The following is a 21,899-nucleotide window of genomic DNA, read 5'->3' as shown; positions in this document are numbered from 1 at the left end:
TAAGAAGCCCAAAAAGAGCCAGAAAGACAAGGCCCTAGGCTCTTTGTCTTTCCCGTAAAATAATTTGACTTGATAACAAAACCCACATAAATACCAAGGGTTTAAAAGGGGGATTATATTTATTTATTTTAAAAGAATTATGAAGCCAGAATGCCAGCAGGGGGTTGGGGGCTATCCAGTGTTTTGCACGGAGTGTCACATGTATGACTATCTGCCCACTGGGCAGAAGTCTTGGGTGTGTCCTCGGTGCAAGGAGCTCCTGGTTCTCAGGGAACGTGTGTGCTCCCTTGAGGCCAAGGTGGCTGACCTGGAGAAGCAGAGACAGTCAGCTAGGCACACAGAAAAGACTCTCGGGGACTTGTTAGCTTCGTCCCACTCTGGATCTGGCAGCCCCGCTGCTGTCAGGGAGCATGAGGGTCTAGGGGAAACAGGGCACCATGCTGAGGATAAGGGGAATGTGCCCTCAGAAGGGACCTCTTCCCCAGCTGGTGAGCGGCTCTCCTTTTGCACCAAGGAACCATCCCTGAGCAGGGTGGGAGGGGGGCTCTTGGTAGTGGGTGATTCGATCCTTAGGCAGGTAGACAGCTGGGTGGCGAACCCGCGTACTGACCGTATGGTGACTTGCCTGCCTGGTGCGAAGGTAGCGGACATTACGCGTGTTTTAGATAGGCTGGTAGATAGTGCTGGGGAGGAGCCAGTGGTCGTGGTGCATGTCGGCACCAACGATGTGGGGAAATGCAGTCGTGAGGTCCTGGAGGAGAAATTTAGGCTGCTGGGCAGGAAACTTAGGTCCAGGACCTCCAAGGTAGCCTTCTCAGAAGTGTTACCTGTTCCACGCGCAGGGCCGGAGAGACAGGCAGAGATCAGGAGTCTCAATGCGTGGATGAGACGATGGTGTAGGGGGGAAGGGTTCAGGTTTGTTAGGCACTGGGATACTTTTTGGAACAAGAGGGAGCTGTACAGGCGAGACGGTCTCCACTTGTCCCGAGAAGGAACCAGGCTGCTGGCACTTAAAATCAAAAAGGTGGCAGAGCAGCTTTTAAACTGAATATTGGGGGAAAGCCGACAGGAGATGAAAAGTCTCTGGTTCGGGTTGGCTCATCTGAGAGAGGTGAGGGGGTACCGGTTGCTTTTCTACAGGGAGGTGGATTGAAATTGTCCACAGAGGCCATGGCTGGTGACATGGACTGCCGGACAACGACTCGAGATAGCAAGAGGAAGGATGCAGGCTTAACTTGTAAGGGAAATTACAGCTGTTTCTATACAAATGCTAGAAGTGTCCGAGGTAAAATCGGGGAGTTGGAGTGCTTGGTGTCGGAGGGAAAAATAGACATTGTGGGTATTTCTGAAACTTGGTGGGATGAGGAAAATCAGTGGGACACAGTGATTCCCGGTTATATATTATATCGGAAGGATAGGGGGGGAAGGGTTGGAGGTGGGGTAGCTCTGTATGTCAGAGAGGGTATAAAGTCTAGAAAGATTGAGAGGCTAAGTGAATTGGATTCGCTTCTGGAAGTTCTATGGGTTGAAATAGGGGGGCCAAAAGGAAACTTAACACTGGGAGTTTGTTATCGCCCACCAGATCAAAAGATAGAGGAGGATTATAAAATGATGAATGCCTTAAAGATAGCAACTAGACAAAAACACTGTGTAATAATAGGTGATTTTAACTACCCACACATTGATTGGGTCAATATGTGTTCTAGTCGGGAAAAAGAGATTGAGTTTCTAGACACTCTAAATGACTGTGCTATGGAGCAGATGGTCACGGAACCTACCAGGGGAGAGGCGATCCTTGATTTGGTCCTAAGTAACACTCAAGACCTGGTGAGAGATGTAAAAGTGATTGCACCGCTTGGAAACAGTGATCATAATGTTGTTGAGTTCATCATTTGTACAAATAGAGAATTGGCCAAAAAGACTCACACAACCATTTTTAACTTTAAAAGGGGTAATTTCTCTGATATGAGGGGACACGTGGGGAGGAAACTGAAAGGAAAAGTAGAAAGGGTCAAAACAATTGGGGAAGCTTGGGATCTATTTAAAACTACGATCCTAGAAGCTCAAAAAATATATATTCCGCAGGTTAGGAAAGGCACAAACAGGTATAGGAAAAAGCCTGCATGGTTAACAAACAGAGTAATGGAGGCTGTAAAAAGTAAAAAGAATTCCTTTAAGCAGTGGAAAGCTAGTCACAGTGAGGCTGATAAAACGGAACACAGGCTATGGCAAATAAAATGCAAGTCTGAGGTCAGGCAGGCAAAAAGGGAATATGAGGAGCATATAGCAAAAAACGTAAAAACCAACAATAAAACTTTCTTCAAATACATTAGAAACAGGAAACCAGCCAGGGAGGCAGTGGGGCCCTTGGACGACCAAGGGGTAAAAGGAGTATTGAAGGATGATAGGGAAATGGCTGAGAAGCTAAATGCATTTTTTGCCTCCGTCTTCACTGTGGAAGATGAGAAGTGCTTGCCCACTCCAGAACCACTGATTTCAGGAGGGGTGTTGGAAGACCTGAGTCAGATTGAGGTGATGAGAGAGGAGGTCCTAAAACTGATAGACAACTTAAAAACTGAAAAATCACCAGGCCCAGATGGCATACATCCGAGAGTTCTGAAAGAACTCAAATGTGAACTTGTAGATCTCCTGACAAAGATATGTAATCTTTCCTTAAAATCTGCCTCCATTCCTGAGGATTGGAAGGTAGCTAATGTCACTCCCATCTTTAAAAAGGGTTCCAGAGGAGATCCGGGAAATTACAGGCCAGTCAGTCTGACGTCGATACCGGGTAAATTGGTGGAAACCATTATTAAGGAAAGAATTAGTAGGCACATAGATGAACAAAACCTATTGAGGCAGACTCAACATGGGTTCTGTAAGGGAAGATCTTGTCTCACTAACCTGTTAGTGTTCTTTGAGGGGGTGAACAAACATGTGGACAAGGGGGATCCAATAGATATTATTTACCTTGACTTCCAGAAAGCTTTTGATAAAGTTCCTCATCAAAGGCTCCTAAGTAAGCTCAAAAATCATGGGATAGAAGGACAAGTCCTTTTATGGATCAAAAACTGGCTAGTTCATAGAAAACAGAGAGTGAGTGTAGGTGGGCAATTTTCTCAGTGGAGGGTGGTAAGCAGTGGGGTACCGCAGGGATCAGTACTTGGTCCACTGCTTTTTAACTTGTTCATTAATGATTTGGAGATGGGAGTAAGCAGTGAAGTGGCTAAATTTGCGGATGATACAAAGTTGTTCGGGGTGGTGAAAACCAGTGAGGATTGTGAGGCACTCCAAGGGGATCTGTCAAGGATGGGCGAGTGGGCGTCAACATGGCAAATGGGGTTCAATGTGGCCAAGTGCAAGGTGATGCACATTGGAGCCAAAAATCCTAAATATAAATACACATTGATGGGGTCTGAACTGGCAGAGACTGATCAAGAGAGAGATCTTGGAGTTGTAGTAGATAACTCACTGAAGATGTCGAGACAGTGTGTGACTGCAATAAAGAAGGCCAATGCTATGCTGGGGATTATTAGGAAGGGTATTGTAAACAGATCAGCCAATATCATAATGCCGCTATATAAATCAATGGTGCGACCTCATTTGGAATACTGTGTGCAGTTCTGGTCACCACACCTTAAAAAGGATATTATAGCTTTGGAAAAAGTGCAGAAAAGGGCAACTCGAATGATAAAAGGGTTGGAACACTTTCCCTATGAGGAAAGGTTAAAGCGCTTAGGGCTCTTTAGCTTGGAGAAAAGACGACTGAGGGGTGACATGATCGAGGTTTATAAGATTATGCATGGGAAAGAGCAGGTAAAGAAAGAGGTACTTTTCTCCCTTTCTCACAATACAAGAACTCGTGGGCACTCCATGAAACTGCAGAGCGGTCGGGTTAGAACGGATAAAAGGAAGTACTTCTTCACCCAAAGAGTGATTAACACATGGAATTCACTGCCACAGGAAGTGGTGGCGGCTACAAGCATGGACGGCTTCAAAAGGGAATTAGATAAGCATATGGAGCAGAGGTCCATCAGTGGCTATTAGCCACAAGGTATAGCTAGGGGCTCTGGGGCAAGTGATGCTCTGTCTTCTTGGTGCTTGGGGGGGGGGGTCAACAGTAGGAGGGCTTCTAATGTCCTGGCCCCACTGCTGGACCTCCTGATGGCACTGGTATTTCTGGCCACTGTGTGACACAGAGTGTTGGACTGGATGGGCCTTTGGCCTGATCCAACATTGGCGTCTCTTATGTTCTTATGTTCTCTCTCTCAGACAAATAAATATCATTAGCAAACAAATAAATATCATTGGACAAATAAATTATCATTATCAATATCTGTTTTTACCCCTTTTGTTTTTGGCAGTCTCGTTTAACGTTAAGAAAAGGCAAATCTGCATGTTTTTAAATAAAAATGTGTGCGTGATATTTGTTAGTGTCTCGCGGCTCTCAAACATCTGATTTTTATTCTATGTGGCTCTTACAGTGAGCAAGTCTGGCCACTCCTGCTATAGAGTATATGGCAGTGATGGCGAACCTTTTAGAGACCGAGTGCCCAAACTGCGACCCAAAACCCACTTATTTATCGCAAAGTGCCAACACGGCAATTTAACCTGAATACTGAGGTTTTACTTGAGAAAAAACAACTCATACATTATCTTAAGATGATCCAAACAAAGTAAGGAAAGCAATCCCAAATGCTTTCATTTACTTAAAATTATTTGGCAGAGAATTCGACACTTTAATGATGGTCTGGGCCTGGCTGGGGCGATGGCACGCGTGCCCACAGAGAGGGCTCTGAGTGCCACCTCTGGCACCCATGCCATAGGTTCGCCACCACTGGTATATGGTACACCATAGCGTCTGCCCTCCAAAGCTGACATTTCCTCTGGGGGAACTGATCTATTGTAGTCTGGAGATCAGTTGTAATTTTGAAAGAACCCTGGACCTCACCTTGAGGTTGGCAACCCTAGCCCCATGTCATAGGTTCAGGATGAGTAACAGTTACGTCAGTTATATTATCCTGCCTTTCCGGTTCCTGGTTATCAAAAGCCAGGCTGAATTAAAAAAAAAAGTTTCACATTGCTTCCAAGAGATGCATAGAATCTTGGAGAGACAAAATTCCAGGGTTCAGAATTTACCATCCTGGACATCTCTCTTGGTGATCTGGTTCTGACCTTGGTTCATAGACATTATATGTTAAAAAAAATTCCCAACCTTAGAAGTCATGTTAGAATACAGAGGTGGAGGCAGTAAGCTGGGCTTCGGGGCGTCCTAAGATCATCAGCACCTTTGATACTGCCTGAGTGCAACAGCAATCCAAAACATAATATTAGTAGATGCATAACAGGAGTAATTCTTGCCTGTTCAGAAGCAGGTCACTGGCAGTCATCGCAGCAGGAACTTTGCTCAGTGGCCTGCCTGCTTCTGTGATTCTGACATGCAGGGAAATTGGAGGTTCTTCTGTCTCTAAAGGCAAATTCTGCACAGAAAGGCCAGCAAAATCTGCACAGGAAGATGCTGGACAGGTCCCACCAGGGCTCCCTTCTGCCACGTTTTCATTTCCAGCAGCATCTTCAGTGGCTTCATTCAGTCTCCGGCAGCTACAAGGCATTAAAAAATAATAATCCCTGTGAACCCACTAAATCACCAGCAACCTGATGATGAGATGGTTTGAAAGGCAATTTTGCAGCTTCAGGACAACCAGTCTATACCTGAGAACTATCACCCCTCAATATGGAATACAAGAGAAGTGGGAACTTTTCCCCTCATGTGGCGGAATGGCCTACTCCAGCCTGCAGGCCCTGTTCCACCCTGCCCTCCACAGTTTTCCCACACCTGGAGAGGTTTTTCTTTTTATCTCGGGTAACCCGCTACCACCACCTGACCTTTGTAAGACATTGCCCACTCGGAGGGTCAGGACTCCCAGCTTCCCTTCCAAGTTCTGAGCCCTTGCCCCTGTGTCTCCTGCTGCCCAGCACCTGGTCACTGCCTTGTGCGCCCCTGGAGAAACAGCCACTTGCCAACTACCGGCCTTCCCCCGGCGCTCCTTTTAAAATAGTGTGTCTAAGACATTGAATGTCTATGTGGTACAGAGAACCATTACCAGCATCAAAAGTTATAAAGTATTTATTAAAGAGAAAATGTTCACAAGCATACTTTTAGCACAGCACCAAATTGAGCAAGGGATTCAAAAGAAATGGGTAAAACACAATTCCTCTGTTCCTCTCCCTGTACATGTCCTAATAGATGTTAAAATATAGGACAGGCTCCTTAGCTTGGGATGTTATAGATCTCTACAGAGCTTCCTTATCTAGAAGCTTCCCCCAGCTCTTTGGGCCAGCACATGGTTAACAGCCTCCTCCTCCAGACCTCAGTTAAGAGTTCTGTCTGTGATTATGGACTCTGCACAAAGAGCCCTTCCTCCTTGCTTCCAGGAGTTTTATCACCTCTCTTTTCCCCACCCACTGATCAGGTCAAGCTGGGTCAAAGAGGCTTTTCCTGGAGAATCTTCATTAATTCCTTCCTGAAGTCTCTCTACTCACTGGACCAGGAACTATCACAGCAAGAGCAGGGGAAGGCCGGTAGTTAATACTCACTCCAGGTACGCTGGTGATGTCTGTCTCTCCTCCCCAGGTACACTTTCAGGTAGCTTGACTTGGCTCTCATCCTCTGATAATGTTTGAGTTTTACTTTCTTCATAATCTGGCTGACTTTTCTCAGGGTTGTAATACCAAAGAACACCATCTGCTGAGGCCTTCTTTCCCTTAAGAGAAAATCCAGTGAATTTAGGATGAAGGAAAGCTGTATTTAATAAACAAATTACATTATACTGTTTGGGGCATCCCGAAACCCTTCAAGAAATTGGTGGTGCAAAGTGCCTTCAAGATGCAGCTGGCTTACGGTGACCAATGCTCCCTCTAAGCTGTGGAGTCCTGTGAGTAAAAATTCTACTTTGTGAGCTACCAGGATTAAAGTTGTGAGCAGGTGATTTGGCTACTGCATAAATTAGTTTGCTCTGGAGCCGTCCTTTCTGAGCTAAGACAAAAATGTGTGAGCCGGAGGGTAAAAAATCGTGAGCTAGCTCACACTAACTCGACTTAGAGGGAACACTGATGGTGACCCTGTAGGGTTTTCAAGGCAAGGGATGTTCAGAGGTGGTTTGCCCTTGCCTGCCTCTGTATAGCAACCCTGCTCTTCCTTGGTGATCTGCCACCATGTCTGACCCTGCTTAGCTTCCAAGATCTGATACAATCAGGATATCCTGGGCCATCCAGGTCAGAGTTACAAGAAATGAGGGCTTTTAAAACCGAAAGGCTAGCTGTACACTTCCACAGATCACAAAGCAAGCTAAAATGAACTAGTAAGGAGGGAACACATTCCCTCCCATACCTGACTACAGTCTTGTACTTGCTGGTAGCTTTTTCTTTTTCTTTTTTTTTTTAAGGAAAGCAAAGAGCTATGGAAGTCTAAATTTCAAAGCAAATTTTGTGTTTGCATGTTGTCCCGGTTCTGAGCAAGGGCCCCAGGCAAAGTGACTTCCAGTTGGACTCCCTTGTTCACAGACACACACGCATTACGTCTCTCCCACAGGAGGGAACAGAACGCAACTCCTTCACACTACTTTCAAGTCCCATTGGGCTTTGGTAAAGCATTCCGCTTCTGTTCCCTGGCTACCCTCCTAGCAGGGAACGGGGGAGTACTTTAGAGGCCCCTGAAACGTTGCCTAACCGTCTGAAATAATCTTCCATTTTCCAGCTACAACACCCCCCTTTGCTTCGGGCGTGGTCAAATCAGCACGCCCAGGCAGAGCGTCTACCCTTTTATAGGGAGGTGGGACTATCCAGGAGGGAACCTCTCGTGTCCAATGAGAGGGAGGGGAGGGAAGGAGCAAGTATAAAAGGGGAGCGTGAAAGGGAGACCGGAGAAGAAGGAAACTGGAAAGTGAAGACGGGGGTCGGGGCCGAGACGTCGGAGAGAGAGACGATGTTAAGACCGGCCCCTCTAACTCTCACAGGGGCGCAGGCTTAACCTCGGTGAAGGAACCTGGTAGCCGGCCCATTTTCTGAGGTCTCCCGTTCCCCTGTTTAAAAAGGGGTTGGGAACGCAGCGAGACAGCCGAGTGGGGCAAGGAAGACCGCCTCCTCCCGGCTGGGGCGCCACACATGTAATCAAGTCATGCAAAAGGGTCCCAGGCAAAGTGACTTCCAGTGGGCCTCCCTTGTTCACAGACACACACGCATTACGTCTCTCCCACAGGAGGGAACAGAACGCAACTCCTTCACACTACTTTCAAGTCCCATTGGGCTTTGGTAAAGCATTCCGCTTCTGTTCCCTGGCTACCCTCCTAGCAGGGGAGTACTTTAGAGGCCCCTGAAATGTTGCCTAACCATCTGAAATAATCTTCCATTTTCCAGAGAGAAACAAAGAAAGCAAATAGATGGGTCACCTAGGGGAATGCATGAAGCGTGAGCTCTTTGTGCTCCTTTCTACCTCATTGGCCAGGGTGGGCAGTGGACCTTCCTTGAACTCTGAGGCCCTGGAAGGTGGCTGACCATGCCAACCACTGATACTGGTACACAGACCTGCTTTCGTTCTTCATTTATCCATAGACACAGTTTTAAAAGAGAGGATAAATTCAAGGACTTGGAGGATAATCTCCAAAGGAGATTTAGTGTTATTGGTTTTGAAGATTTCAATTGCTTCTGAGGACAGCCCAGCCAGAGTGAGAAAGCTGATAAACTACCTCAGTGGGAGTTTCTGAATACCAGAGTCTGCATCTTGCTCTGCCACTGGATCAGCTCCCCCTTGCTCTTTTAAACAGGAAACGGTGGACAAAGTAGGGAGATCTTACCCAGCTCATCTGTCGCCACAGCATGCACTTTTCAATTCTCATCACACTTGCTATGTCCAGGGTGTCTTTGCACAAGGCATTCAGCGCTTCCATGATGTCATCCAGCAACACTTGGCTAAAGATCCAAATGAACTTAATAATGTTGATTCCTCTTTGCGTGATATTTTCTGTTTTTAAAAAAGAAAATACATATAGATAAATTGAGATCTGGCAAAGCTCTTTAGGCACGGGTCTCCAGGACACCTACCTGGGTTCCCCTGTCTTAGGGTCTCCAGCCTTTCTGAGCCTGCAGGCACCTTTGGAATTCTGACACAGTGCACAATGGGGTGGGCACAGTGACAAAATGGCTGCCACAGGAGGTGGAGCCAGCAGCAAAATGGCTGCTGCAGCTTACCTTCAGTCATGCAGAGAAGATCCTTGTGCTGTGGTGGCAGCTGATTTAAAAATATACCTCATCAGCCATAGTGGACATGACATCTGTGGTGTTCAGATAGGGCTGCCAGGTCCTCCTGGCAAGGGACGTCAACCTTTCCTGACATGGACCCTCTGAGTGGCAAGCTTAAAACATTAGGGTCATGTGACAGGAAGAGAGGGGGAGCCAGAGTTATGACCTCACTGTTGTGAAAGCTAGGACTACGGGCAGCAGACCATTCATGGATGGGAAACACAATAAAAGTGCCAGGAGGTTGCCAGGAAGAGGAACAGACCAAGGGTCAAAGACATGATGGAATCCCCTTCTCTCTGTTGACTGACTGCCCCTCACCATCCTGTTGCTCCTCCCAGCTAATGTAACAAGAGAAGGAAAAGGTGCAGTGCCCTTGCTGTCTAGGCATGCGCAGTAGCAGCAGTTCCATACCAAAGGCAAACATACAAGGTGGCTGTACAGGGGCTCAGCAGTCGGACTGAAGGCTACGGCACTGCATGGTGACTTATGATTTCTTCCATGTTTATTCTGAACATTTTTTAATTCCTTTTGCAAATTTAGCTGACAGGATTGCTTTACTAAGAAAGGGAACAATTGGGGCGGAGGGAGAGAGAGAGAGAGAGAGGCAGACAGACAGACAGATAGACAGACTTTAACCCTTTCCTCCCTGGCCATTTCTTGGAAAGGAAGAGGTCTCTTCCCAACTTCAGTATACCCACACCTGAGAAAAACTACAGGAACATATAAGTCAATCAGCTCAAGGATGGCTTTTGCCAGTCAGAAAGTGGCAGAGGATAAAAGAGTTAAAGTTTCTTTTCTCCTCCTCACATCATTTTTCCTCTTGATAAAGCAATCCTGGAGGCACCTGCTAGGAGATGGTCTTACATTTGCTCCTAGGGTTGGGAACTCTGGGTTGGGAAATTCCCAAAGATGTTAGGGTGGAAACCTGGGGGGGCAGGGTTTGGGGAGGGGAGGGACTGCAGCCAAGGCATAATGCCACAGAGTCCTCCCTCCAAAGCAACCATTTCCTCCAGGGGAACTGACCTCGGTCATGTGGAGATAATCTGTAATTCCATGTGATCTCCAGCCCTGACCTGGAGGTTGGCAGCCCTATTTGTTCCCCAGTTACCTTGTAGGGGCCAACGGGGTGTTCACGGTGGCAGGAGGAGTCAAGATACCCAGCTAGCCAGACGACTGGGAAGAGAGCCTCTATCTCTCTAATTTCTGACCCCTCCCTCACCACTCTTCCCAGTGAATGGATTGCTGTTTTGACAGCATCTAAGGTACAATTGGATCATCCTGGGAAATGTGCTTGAAATTACATTTATTTATTTCTCTAAGGCATTTTTTTTAACTGCCTTTCTCTTGTGAAGGATTTCCAGGCAGCTTACAACATCCTTTTAAAAAAACAGTAAGTATAAAATCAATTCAACCACACCTGACTCATCCTCTTCCGTAGCTGGCACCTCCAGATTTTCTTCACTGGATCCCACTTTTTCGTTGGCTGTGGCACAGTAGGATGTAAAAACGAGAATTTTAAGTGGCTAGAAATGGAGCAATTCAACATTATGAATCCGGTCCTTTCTACTCCCAGACACCGCAGGGAGCTCTGCATTTTGTCACTCAAAATGCACTGAGAAAAGTGCGGGAAGAAGGAAAGATGCAAACAACATTTTAATAGGTTCCTAGCTTTCTATGGCTGGTTCCATATTGGCCATATAATCTTCAGTTGCCATGACTTGCTTCCTGTTTGCTCACAGGCCATCCAGGGAATGCTGTGAACAACCCTGTTCTAAATTCATTATTTTTCTGTCTTTGTAATAATTTCGCTATGTAAGAATGAGGCTCAACAGGCCTTAAGTATAACTAGTTTATTGTCTCAGAACACAACCAACACCAAACCCAAGAACTTCAGCTGCTCCCCAAAACTACAGGGGCTGAAGAGGTCCAAACAACACCCTCTAAAAGGCACAATGCCCTCCTGACATAAATAAGAAATTTGTAGCATTTTTTCCCTACTTAACATGCAACTGCAGTTCCAGATTCTCCCATGTATGCAATCAACGTCTGCTTGAGGTGTCCCATGACTGCTGTTCCTTTAATAATTTCTCTTTCTTCTCCTTCCGGCCTGATTCATTACTTCCTGTTAGGGCTTGCGGGTTCTGCCCTAGCACTCACCAGTAAATGTTTGATTATCAGCCCTTTGGGGAGGGGGAGTTGCCAATGTTTAGTTGCGAAATTGCTGGAGATTTTTTTGGGGGGGCAGGGTGGAGCCTGGGAAAGGGGAGGGACCTCAGCAAGGTATAATGCCATAGAATCCACCTTCCAAAGCAGCCATTTTCTCCAGGGGAACTGATCTCTACAGCTTGGAGGTCAGTTGTGATTCTACAGGTAGGCCACCATACAGGTAGGCCACCATAGGAGGAAAGTGGGAAGGGCTTAAGAGCAGTTTTAAAAAACAAAATTCAAGAAACCACATCACGGACCTTCCCCCTTTTAAATGATCGTTATTTCATAACAGTGTAATAACCAGTGTTCCCTCTAAGCTCAGTTAGTGTGAATTAGCTCATAGTTTATTTAGCCTCCAGCTCACACATTTTTGTCTTGGCTCAGGAAGGATGGCTCCAGAGCAAACTAATCTATGCAGCAGTCAAAACGCTCGCTCACAACTTTAATGCCAGTAGCTCACAAAGTAGATTTTTTGCTCACAAGGCTCCACAGCTTAGAGAGAGAATTGCTAATTAAGCAATAAAGTAATGATATATTAGTAATGACTTGGCTAGCAACAAAAGAATAAAACTTAAGCCCTCTTGCCTGTCTTAAGTACCTTTAAGAGTACTTAAGCAACCCCCCTCCTGCAGAAGAGCTGATAACCAAGCATTTATTCTGGAGTGCCAGAAGACAACCCAGAATCAGTCTTAGGCATTTAAAGTATGTTTTATATTGTTTATATTTTATTATTTTCTTTCGCGAGCCATCTTGAGCATCAGAATAAAAAGGGAAAATGCAGGGAGTATCAGAATCTTTACTGAAGGACCAAGTAGACAAATAATAGATTTTTTTTGTCTATGGGGAATGTGTAGGGTTGACAGCTCTGGTTCCAGCTTGGAGGTCAGTTGTGATTCTACAGGTAGGCCACCATACAGGTAGGCCACCATAGGAGGAAAGTGGGAAGGGCTTAAGAGCAGTTTTAAAAACAAAATTCAAGAAACCACATCACGGACCTTCCCCCTTTTAAATGATCGTTATTTCATAACAGTGTAATAACCAGTGTTCCCTCTAAGCTCAGTTAGTGTGAATTAGCTCATAGTTTATTTAGCCTCCAGCTCACACATTTTTGTCTTGGCTCAGGAAGGATGGCTCCAGAGCAAACTAATCTATGCAGCAGTCAAAACGCTCGCTCACAACTTTAATGCCAGTAGCTCACAAAGTAGATTTTTTGCTCACAAGGCTCCACAGCTTAGAGAGAGAATTGCTAATTAAGCAATAAAGTAATGATATATTAGTAATGACTTGGCTAGCAACAAAAGAATAAAACTTAAGCCCTCTTGCCTGTCTTAAGTACCTTTAAGAGTACTTAAGCACCCTTCCCCCCCCCCTCCTGCAGAAGAGCTGATAACCAAGCATTTATTCTGGAGTGCCAGAAGACAACCCAGAATCAGTCTTAGGCATTTAAAGTATGTTTTATATTGTTTATATTTTATTATTTTCTTTCGCGAGCCATCTTGAGCATCAGAATAAAAAGGGAAAATGCAGGGAGTATCAGAATCTTTACTGAAGGTCCAAGTAAACAAATAATAGAATTTTTTGTCTATGGGGAATGTGTAGGGTTGACAGCTCTGGTTCGGAAATACCTGGAGATTTTGTGGGTGGAGAGTGGGAAAGATGGGCTTTGGGGAGTGGCGGGACCTCAGTAGGATATAATGCCACACAGTACCCCCTCCAAAGCAGTCATTTTCTCCAGGGGAATGGATCTTGGTCATCTGGAGATTAGTTATAATAGTAGGATATCTCTGGGTGGCAAGTCTAGAAATGTAATATTTTATTAAACACTATGTAGAACCAACTTTTCAATTCTGCTAAAAGCCAAATGCAGAAAGGTAAAGGTAAAGGTTCCCTTGTTCGAAAGCCAGTCGAGTCCGACTCTAGGGTTGCGGTGCTCATCTCCGTTTCAAAGCCGAAGAGCCAGCGCTGTCCGAAGACGTTTCCATGGTCATGTGGCCAGCATGACTAAACACCAAGGCGCACGGAACGCTGTTACCTTCCCACCGAAGTGGTACCGATTCATCTACTTGCAATTTCTTGCTTTCGAACTGCTAGGTTGGCAGGAAAATGCAGAAAAGGAGCAACTAAACAGTTCAAAAAGGTCACCGTGTGGAACCAGCCTGTGGAACCTAGGACACACCCACCCAGCTGCAGTGGTACGGCTGAGGAACACCTGTACCTCCTGCTTGCCCACTTATTTCAGGTGTCTACCTACCATTTCTGCCACCTGCTGTTGGATGTTGCTGCTTCTCCTCCTCCTCTTCCTTCTGTCGGTCCCTGATTTCATCTTGCTCCCTCATCCTTAGAGCTGATTTTGAACTCGTCATCCAGGCTTCATATGCAAGCTGCACAGAGGAAAAGATCTACTTTTGGGTACTGGACAACATTCTTCAGGTGGGCCATCAGACTTTCAAGATGTTCTCTGTTTGGATTCTACTTTTACAGGTGGTAAAAGCGAAGGGCTTTTTGAGAATGCCACGCATTCCAACAGTGTTTGCAGAGACACGGGGAAAAGAAACCCGGAAAGACCAATGGGAACCAATCAGCATACTTGTGTTTAAGAATTTTTTTTCTACAAATATCACACCTGCAAATGCATAATATGTTAATATTATAGTATTTTGTGCTGTGATCTGGAGTATCACTGGAGGTGAAGTGTGAATATTTCCTGTTAGAAGAGAAAGGTGCTGTCCGTCTCAGCCTCCAGGAGATGTGACGAGAATAGATAGGCAAACACTGATCTTTCTTCCTGTTTACTCTTCTGTCACTATCCCCTTTGATGTGTAGACAGATAGTTCTCAGGGAAAACAACTTACTTACTTCTGTTCTGCCCTCTCCATCTTTGGCACAATGGATGCAGGATGCCTCTCAGCATCCGTATCCATCCAAGGTAGTTAGAATAGAGCCTATCACTATCTCTGAGCTTTACTATCTAGAATGTAGTTCCTAAAATAAAACGACTCTTATTAGTCCTAAACTGACAAGTGGCTCTGTGTAACTTTGTAACTCTGCCAGCACACTGACAACGATGAGTTTCTGTTGAGTGTGGCCAAGGTGCACTCTGCTTAGCTGAGATGGGAATCTAATCTAATAGCCTAAGCTAAATGCTGTATGCTTTTTTATCAATAGAAATTCAAATAACAAGTCTAAGTGTTTTTTTGTTTTTGTATTATGAAATGTTCATAAGTAATATCGATTTTGTATTGTTTCATACATACACAATGAAAAAATACAATAACATAAACCAATTACAAGATAGAAAACTCATGAATAACAAAGTCATTAAAAGCGAAGGGCTTTTTGAGAATGCCACAATGGTATCAATAAAGACATAAACCTTGAACCGGACCAATATTTTCAAAAGCCGTGGAACATCCACTAAATGCCGAAATGAGCTTGGCAAGGTTTAGGACTAGACAATATGTCCACATGGGTGTGGCAATCCTTAAACTCTTTACATTGAACTACTACTAACACAGATCCCAGGTAGTCTCAGGCGTTTCATATCTTCATCTGAGAGTATAGTTCATGCAGCCTTCCTTTGATAATTCTATATTGGAGCTTATCATTGATCATCAAAAGCATTTCACACTTCTGAGGAACATCAAAGCTTCAAAAACCAATGAGGAATAGTGCCAAGCTCTCTAATTAGTTAATTAGTTGACACAGGATACCGGATTAACTAACCGGTTACTCCCAACATTTACCACCTTCCAGGAGAGTCCAAACACAGCACAGCACAAAAACCTATGCCCATGTCATCACCATAAGACAGTGGATGCTATGCATCTTGCCGTTAGGGCCAATTTAGGCTTTTTAGTCGCAGCCCTAACCTTGCCCCCTTCAGAGAGGGGCTATGGCTCACTGATAGAGCATCTGCTTTGCATGTGCAGAAGGTCCTGCATTCAGTCCCTGGCTTCTCCAATGAAAAGAACCAGGGAGTGATGTTAAAGAGCTCTGTGTGAATTGCTGCAGTAGACAAGACGGACCTTGAGAGAGCAATAGTTTGGTTCAGTATAAAGCAGTCTTATATGTGTTCTTTTCCATTCTATGTTCTTCCCTCATAGTCTGCACTCCATATGATTTCATCCCTTACAACTGCCCTTAGTTTGAAGGAAAGGTACCTTTTCCAATGCCCCCTTTTTCACTTGTCCAGATGCACTTTAGAACACTGAGAGCCAGTGTGGTATAGTGGTTAAGAGCACTGGATCAGGATCAGAAAGACCCAGGTTTGAATCCCCACTCTGCCATGGAAGCTTGCTGGGCCAGTCACATACTCTTCGCCTAACCTACCTCATAGGGTTGTTGTGAGGATAAAATGGAGGAGAGGAGAATGATGTCAGCAGCTTTGAGTCCCCGTTGGGGAGAAAAGGAGAGCAAAACTGAAATAAATAAATAAACAAACAAACAAACCAAACAAGGGCTGTACCTGGAATGCTGTTTTCCTCTTAGGAGATTCCTCCTCGCCCTGTTCAGTGCTTCCTTGTTCCTCTTCTTCCTCACTATCTGACTCAAAGAGGTAGTAGCTCCCGCCACGAATCACTGAGAAGCAGACATGGTTGAGAAGTTGGGGGAACTCTCTGACGCATACGCAAGGCCATACTACCTTGGTTCACCAAGAATAATGACCGTCTTGGGGTTTCTTACTAAACAATTATACCTCAGAGCACCTGCTCCACCAGGAAGCTACAGTAAAAACATGGGGGAAGTGATCTGACAATCAACAAGACAAGGTAGTCAAAGGAATAGGGTGCAGCTAATTGAGACAAGGTCTCCATTTTGGTTGACCTTTCGGTCTCAGCGAGAAGTGAGGAATGGGTGAGGAAATTTTGTGACAGGCAGTTCCACTAGGGTTACCAAGTGCCTACCACGAATCGGCGGGGGACACACGCTTTCCCGCCGGAACATTCCTGCCTGTAACACACCCGTGTTGCACTATGCTGTCGCCCAGATGTGACGTCAGCATGCTGGGCACTTAGCCGGGTGATGCTCTGGCAATGGGGCTGAAAACTCGATGGTACCATCGAGTTTTCTGCCCCATTGCTAGAGCATCGACCGGCTACGTGCCTACCAGTGTTCCCTCTAAGCTGAGTTGGTGTGAGCTGGCTCACAGTTTTTTAGCCTCCAGCTCACAGATTTTTGCTCTAGCTCAGGAAGGATGGCCTCAAAGCAAACTAATTTATGCAGCAACCAAATGGCTCGCTCACAACTTTAATGCCCGTAGCTCACAAAGTAGGATTTTCGCTTACAAGACTCCACAGCTTAGAGGGAACATTGGTGCCTACATTACGTCTGGGCGACAGTATAGTGCAGCATGTGTGTTTTCCCCGCGGGATTGTTCCCGCCAAGAACTATGTGTCCCCCGCCGATTTGCAGTAGGTACTTGGTAACCCTAAGTTCCACATGGTTCCCCCCCCCATCAGTTCTTGGTTTATTCCCTGATTTCTACACTCATTTTTGTGCCTTTAGTTTTCACTTCTTTTTTCATTTTGTTTTGTTTTTGTTTTTTCTCCATTTCCCCCCAGTTCTTTTGAGACCACTTTTACCCCAATCCTTCTCTGGAAGCTGATTTTGAATTAGTTTTTTCCTTGTGCACAATGTTTCTGTTGGTTTTCATTGTCCCACCCACTCCCAACCAACTCCAGCCTACTTTTTGATGATTGGACTATCATAGTCAAGCCACTCGCTTCCCCACTATCCTGAAGACCGGTAGTTTAATTTATTTATTTTTAAAAAATGCCGCTAAAATATTGATATAGCACCGGAGCATTCTAACAATAGTCTTAGCAGGTTCTCTGAATCCATAAAAAGGTAAAGGTTCCCTTGCTCGAAAGCCAGTCAAATCCGATTCTAGGGTTGCGGTGCTCATCTCCGTTTCAAAGCCGAAGAGCCAGCACTGTCCGAAGACGTTTCCGTGGTCATGTGGCCAGCATGACTAAACACCAAGGCGCACGGAACGCTGTTACCTTCCCACTGAAGTGGTACCTATTTATCTACTTGCAATTTCTTGCTTTCGAACTGCTAGGTTGGAGCTGGAACTAGAGACGGGAGCTCACTCCATCATGCGGCAACTCGGGTCTCGAACTGCTGAACTACCGACCTTCCACAGCCTGCAGTTCAGCGTCTTAACCACTTGAGCCACCGCAGCTCCATTCTGAATCCATAGCCTTCATTAAAAAAAAAAAGTAAGTCTCTACCTCTTCCCTCAAGGAGATATAAGGAAAAGGGCAAATATCCGCAAGGGAAGAAGATGGAGACTTACTTCTTCTTTTTTTATGAAAGCTGAGAATCCAGAGAACCTGCTAAGGCTATTTTTACAACACTCTAGTAATACATCATGGAGCCACGGTGGCTCAGAGGTTAAGATGCTGAGCTGCAGACTGGAAGGTCTGTAGTTTGGCAGTTTGAGACCCTAGTGCCGCGTAACGGAGTGGGCTCCCATCTCTGGCCCAGCTCCTGCCAACCTAGCTGTTTGGAAGCAAGAAATTGCAAATAGATAAATAGGTACCACTTTGGTGGGAAGAGAACAGTGTTCCATGCGCCTCGGTGTTTAGTCATGCCAGCCACATGACCATGGAGAAGTCTTCAGACAGCACTGGCTCTTCAACTTCGAAATGGAGATGAGCACCGCCCCCTAGAGTTGGATTCAACTAGCTTTCGAGCAAGGGAAACCTTTACCTTTAGTAGTACATCAATATTTTAGTGCCTTTTTTAAAAAGGGGGTGTGTGCTATTCTGCCAGCAATGACACCATGGATGATGACAGCACCCTCTGAAAATCCTCATTACTGAAGGCATGTGTGGAAGAAAATAAACTGACTTCCCAAAAGTGAAAATGCAGAGGGAGGGCAGATGTACAGAAGAACCCTGCCCAAACTGATTCCAATGCTTGTGGATCAACTGCCAAGAAAATCAGGAGTAAGTCAAATGTGCAGAAGAGCCATAGTTTTGAACAAGGCCTTTTTTGTAGAAAAAGCCTAGCAGGAACTCATTAGCATAATAGGCCACACCCAACAGCAGGACCTCATTAGCATATTAGGCCACACCCCTGACAACACAGCTCATTAGCCTATTAGGCCACACACCCATGTTACCAGAAGTGTGGTCACCCAGCCACACCCACCTTTTGCTTCTTATTCTGTTTACTTTGTTATCAAAACCCAGGGCTTTTTTGTAGCAGGAACTTCTTTGCATGTTAGGCCACACACCTCTAATGTAGCCAATCCTAATGAGTTTCTGCTGTTGGGTGTGGCCTATTGTGCTAATGAGTTCCTGCTGGGCGTGGCCAACTGAGGAACCAGCTGGAACTCCGTTCCTGTGCGTTCCTGCCCCAAAATAGCCCTGGTTTTGGAATATTGATCCATTCCTCCCCTGCTACTTCTTCTGGTACCTACTGATGGCAGAAGGAGGTGGAGATGATTTCACCAGATTTTCCTGTTGTTGTAAAACTACTTGTACTGTGGTGTATTTTGCTGACCTTCAGGAAGGGTTTTTGGGACAAACTGCTAGGTACTGAGGGAAGGGGAAGATGAGGACATCCACTCTGCCGACTCCTTTTGTGATATTTTCTGCTAGTTCCAACCCAAAGTAATGCTGATTGTGCACTTTTTCATTGCTCTGAAATCACCATGGGGTGTGAGTGCTTTAATATTCATTGAAACTTTGCACATGCCCAGGATTAAATTCTCAGCATGGAACTCCCAATACACATTTGATTGCACAAGGACCCAGGGAAAAGATAATGTTTAAATTGGAGAGCGATTCCCTCTGCCAGCTGCCCATAGTTTCTTATGAATTCCTTGCAACAGAAACAATTATCTTTTTTATCTTATGACTGGTCCTTTTTTAACTGATCAGGTTTTTAACTGGTTGATCTAACTTGTTACTTGACAAGATACTGCAGCCCAAATGGTAAATCAATTATTAGCATACAGCAGCGGGGGGGGGGGACTTATTTCTAAAGGGAAAAGATACCACCCCTAATAGTGCATATAAGTCTTTATGTGTCGTAGGTGCAGGAAGCCCTAACCTGGGGGTCTTGGAAGCTAAGTAGAATTGGCCCTGGTCAGTATTTGGACAGAAAACCTCCAAGAAATACCAGAGCCAGACAATGGCAGACCACCTCTGAATGTCTCTTGCCTTGAAAACCCTACTGGGCCATCACAAGTCGGCTGAGATTTGACCAGGGGGGTGGGGATTGCAGGGAACTTACTTGACGTGTGAGTCAGCCATGGCTGCCACCAGGTCTTCTTCTCATCATTCTCTTTCTTGCTAGAATCCTCTGCAAAAGTGTTCAAAAATGCCTCAGTCAAAAAGGCCCTCAATGAATAGACTGTCCAAGCATGCTATGCAAAGCCACATGTGACTCATGAAGATAAGAGATAACGACCCTTAAAGGATTCTAAATGTGACTCTAGGAAGAAGAAGAAGAAGAGGAAGAGGAGGAGGAGGAGGAGGAGATTGGATTTATATCCCGCCCTTCACTTGGAGTCTCAGAGCAGCTTACAAACTCCTTTCCCTTCCCCTCCCCACAACAGACACCCTGTGAGGTGGGCGGGTCTGAGAGAACTCTGACACAAACTGCTCTTTTTCAAGGACAGCTGTGCCAGAGCTTGCGACTGACCCAAGGTCACATCAGTAGGTGCAAGTGGAGGAGTGGGGAATCAAACCCGGTTCTCCCAGATTAGAGTCCGCACACTTAACCACTACACCAAACTGGCTCTTCCCAACTCTCAAAGACACCCATACACCAACTATAGTCTTCTGGCTCTTCCTCCACTTAGGGTGGCCTGCCCTGTATCGACTACAGACCAAGCCTTTTCCATCACAGTTCCCACTCCACGGTATGGGCTCCCTGAAGAGGTGAGGAGGGACTGCTTGTTGGAGATCCTGAGGGGGAGACGCTTATTTGTTTGCCAGGGTTTTTGATGGGGTAGAAAGAACAAGCATCTTTGAGGGGGAGGGAGTTTTCTCTGACTTTCCAGACAAAAGGCAGGATACAAATATTTTAATAAATGAAGTAACTAAATAAAGGTAAACACATGTTGACAAAAAATGGCCGCCTAGTAGTTCATTCCGTGTGTGTAGGCTTTCATATCATGAAATGTGTAACCCAAGATCACATTAGATGTGAAATAACATTAGATGTGAAGATACCCATTTGGGATCTCTCTTAGCTGTCCTGGATCGTTAATAGATTAGACTACAATGCATCATAAAATAGCAGGAGCAGCAATAATAGTAATAGTAGGAGTAGGAGTGGTGGCGGTGGTGATGATGACGATGATGATGATGATGATGAAGATGATACAGTGTTTACCTGGACCCTGCTCTTTTTCAGACTTCTGTACAGCTTCCACTTCTGAGCTGGGCACTGTTTTCTTCAATCTGTTATGCTTTTTCTGAGTTGCTTTCATCAGTTCCGTCCTAAAGAACAAATGAGCAGAAGCAGTCTTGCCTCAAAGCTGTTTAGAACCATTTCTGGCCCTCTCTGTTTGCAAACAACAGTTTGGATCCACATATGTGTTTATTGCACATGGAAGGATTTCCAGGGAAATCTCCATTAAATCTTAGCCGATGTTTTCAAGTTGCAAACCAAAATTCCTATCCTGGCATTTTAAGTCCCATTAAGTGCAATGAGTTTGACACATCCCTGGTTTCAAAGGCATCTGCTACCATCACACTCCAAAGGTAAGAGCAGACTATGCTCAGATTGAAAAGAGTTCTCTGGCTGTCTATTTCCCTGAGACCTTTCCCTCTTGGCGTTTATTCATGCTTAATTGTTTCTCTGCTCTAAATCACCACTAACTTGGCCCCAAAGGTTCCCAAAGCATTTTTTTCCAGCACATTTTAGAACCCCATGGAGGGGAGGAGAACCTCCTGTGACATGTAGAATTTGGATGCATTTATTACATTTTTATCCCTTCCTCCAAGAGACTCAGAGTGGCATGCAGGTTTCTCCCCCTCCTCCATTTTGCTCTCAAAACAACCCTGTGAGGTAGGAGGTTAGGCTGAGAAAAATTTTGCTTCAAGGTGCTGGTTTTGACCTTTAAAGCCCTATATGGCCTGGGGCCTGCCTACCTGAGGGACCGCCTTTCGGCGCATGTCCCCCAGAGAGCGCTGAGGTCAGTCAGGGTCTCAAAACCATTTGACCCTCCCTGGACTGAAATATGCCAGATTGGCCTCTACCAGGGCCAGGGCCTTCTCAGTAGTGGCTCCACACTGGTGGAATGAGCTCCTGGAACACATCAGGGCCCTGCGGGACCTTGTACAATTCTGCAGGGCCTGTAAAATGGAGCTCTTCCACAAGGCCTTCAATTAGGAGCCACTGCTAATAATAATAACTGAATGCTGTTACCA

General features: G+C 45.5%; 1 protein-coding gene across 1 annotated transcript in view; it reads right to left on the bottom strand.

The window, feature by feature from the left end:
- Positions 1-21,899, bottom strand: part of LOC107119836 (piezo-type mechanosensitive ion channel component 2-like) — a 109,998-nt gene that overhangs the window by 34,311 nt on the left and 53,788 nt on the right. Inside the window, exons 25-31 of the mRNA XM_015422450.1 lie at positions 20,860-20,966; positions 19,753-19,821; positions 15,971-16,083; positions 13,757-13,886; positions 10,715-10,780; positions 8,853-9,019; positions 6,598-6,764 (exon numbers count right to left, since the gene is read on the bottom strand). Coding sequence (XP_015277936.1) covers positions 6,598-6,764; positions 8,853-9,019; positions 10,715-10,780; positions 13,757-13,886; positions 15,971-16,083; positions 19,753-19,821; positions 20,860-20,966 — 819 coding nt within the window. The remainder of the gene's footprint in view (positions 1-6,597; positions 6,765-8,852; positions 9,020-10,714; positions 10,781-13,756; positions 13,887-15,970; positions 16,084-19,752; positions 19,822-20,859; positions 20,967-21,899) is intronic.

Source organism: Gekko japonicus, unplaced genomic scaffold, assembly GCF_001447785.1.
Source record: "Gekko japonicus isolate JY-2015 unplaced genomic scaffold, Gekko_japonicus_V1.1 scaffold1190, whole genome shotgun sequence".
Lineage (NCBI taxonomy): Eukaryota > Metazoa > Chordata > Lepidosauria > Squamata > Gekkonidae > Gekko > Gekko japonicus.
This window is presented reverse-complemented; position numbering and strand designations above follow the sequence as displayed.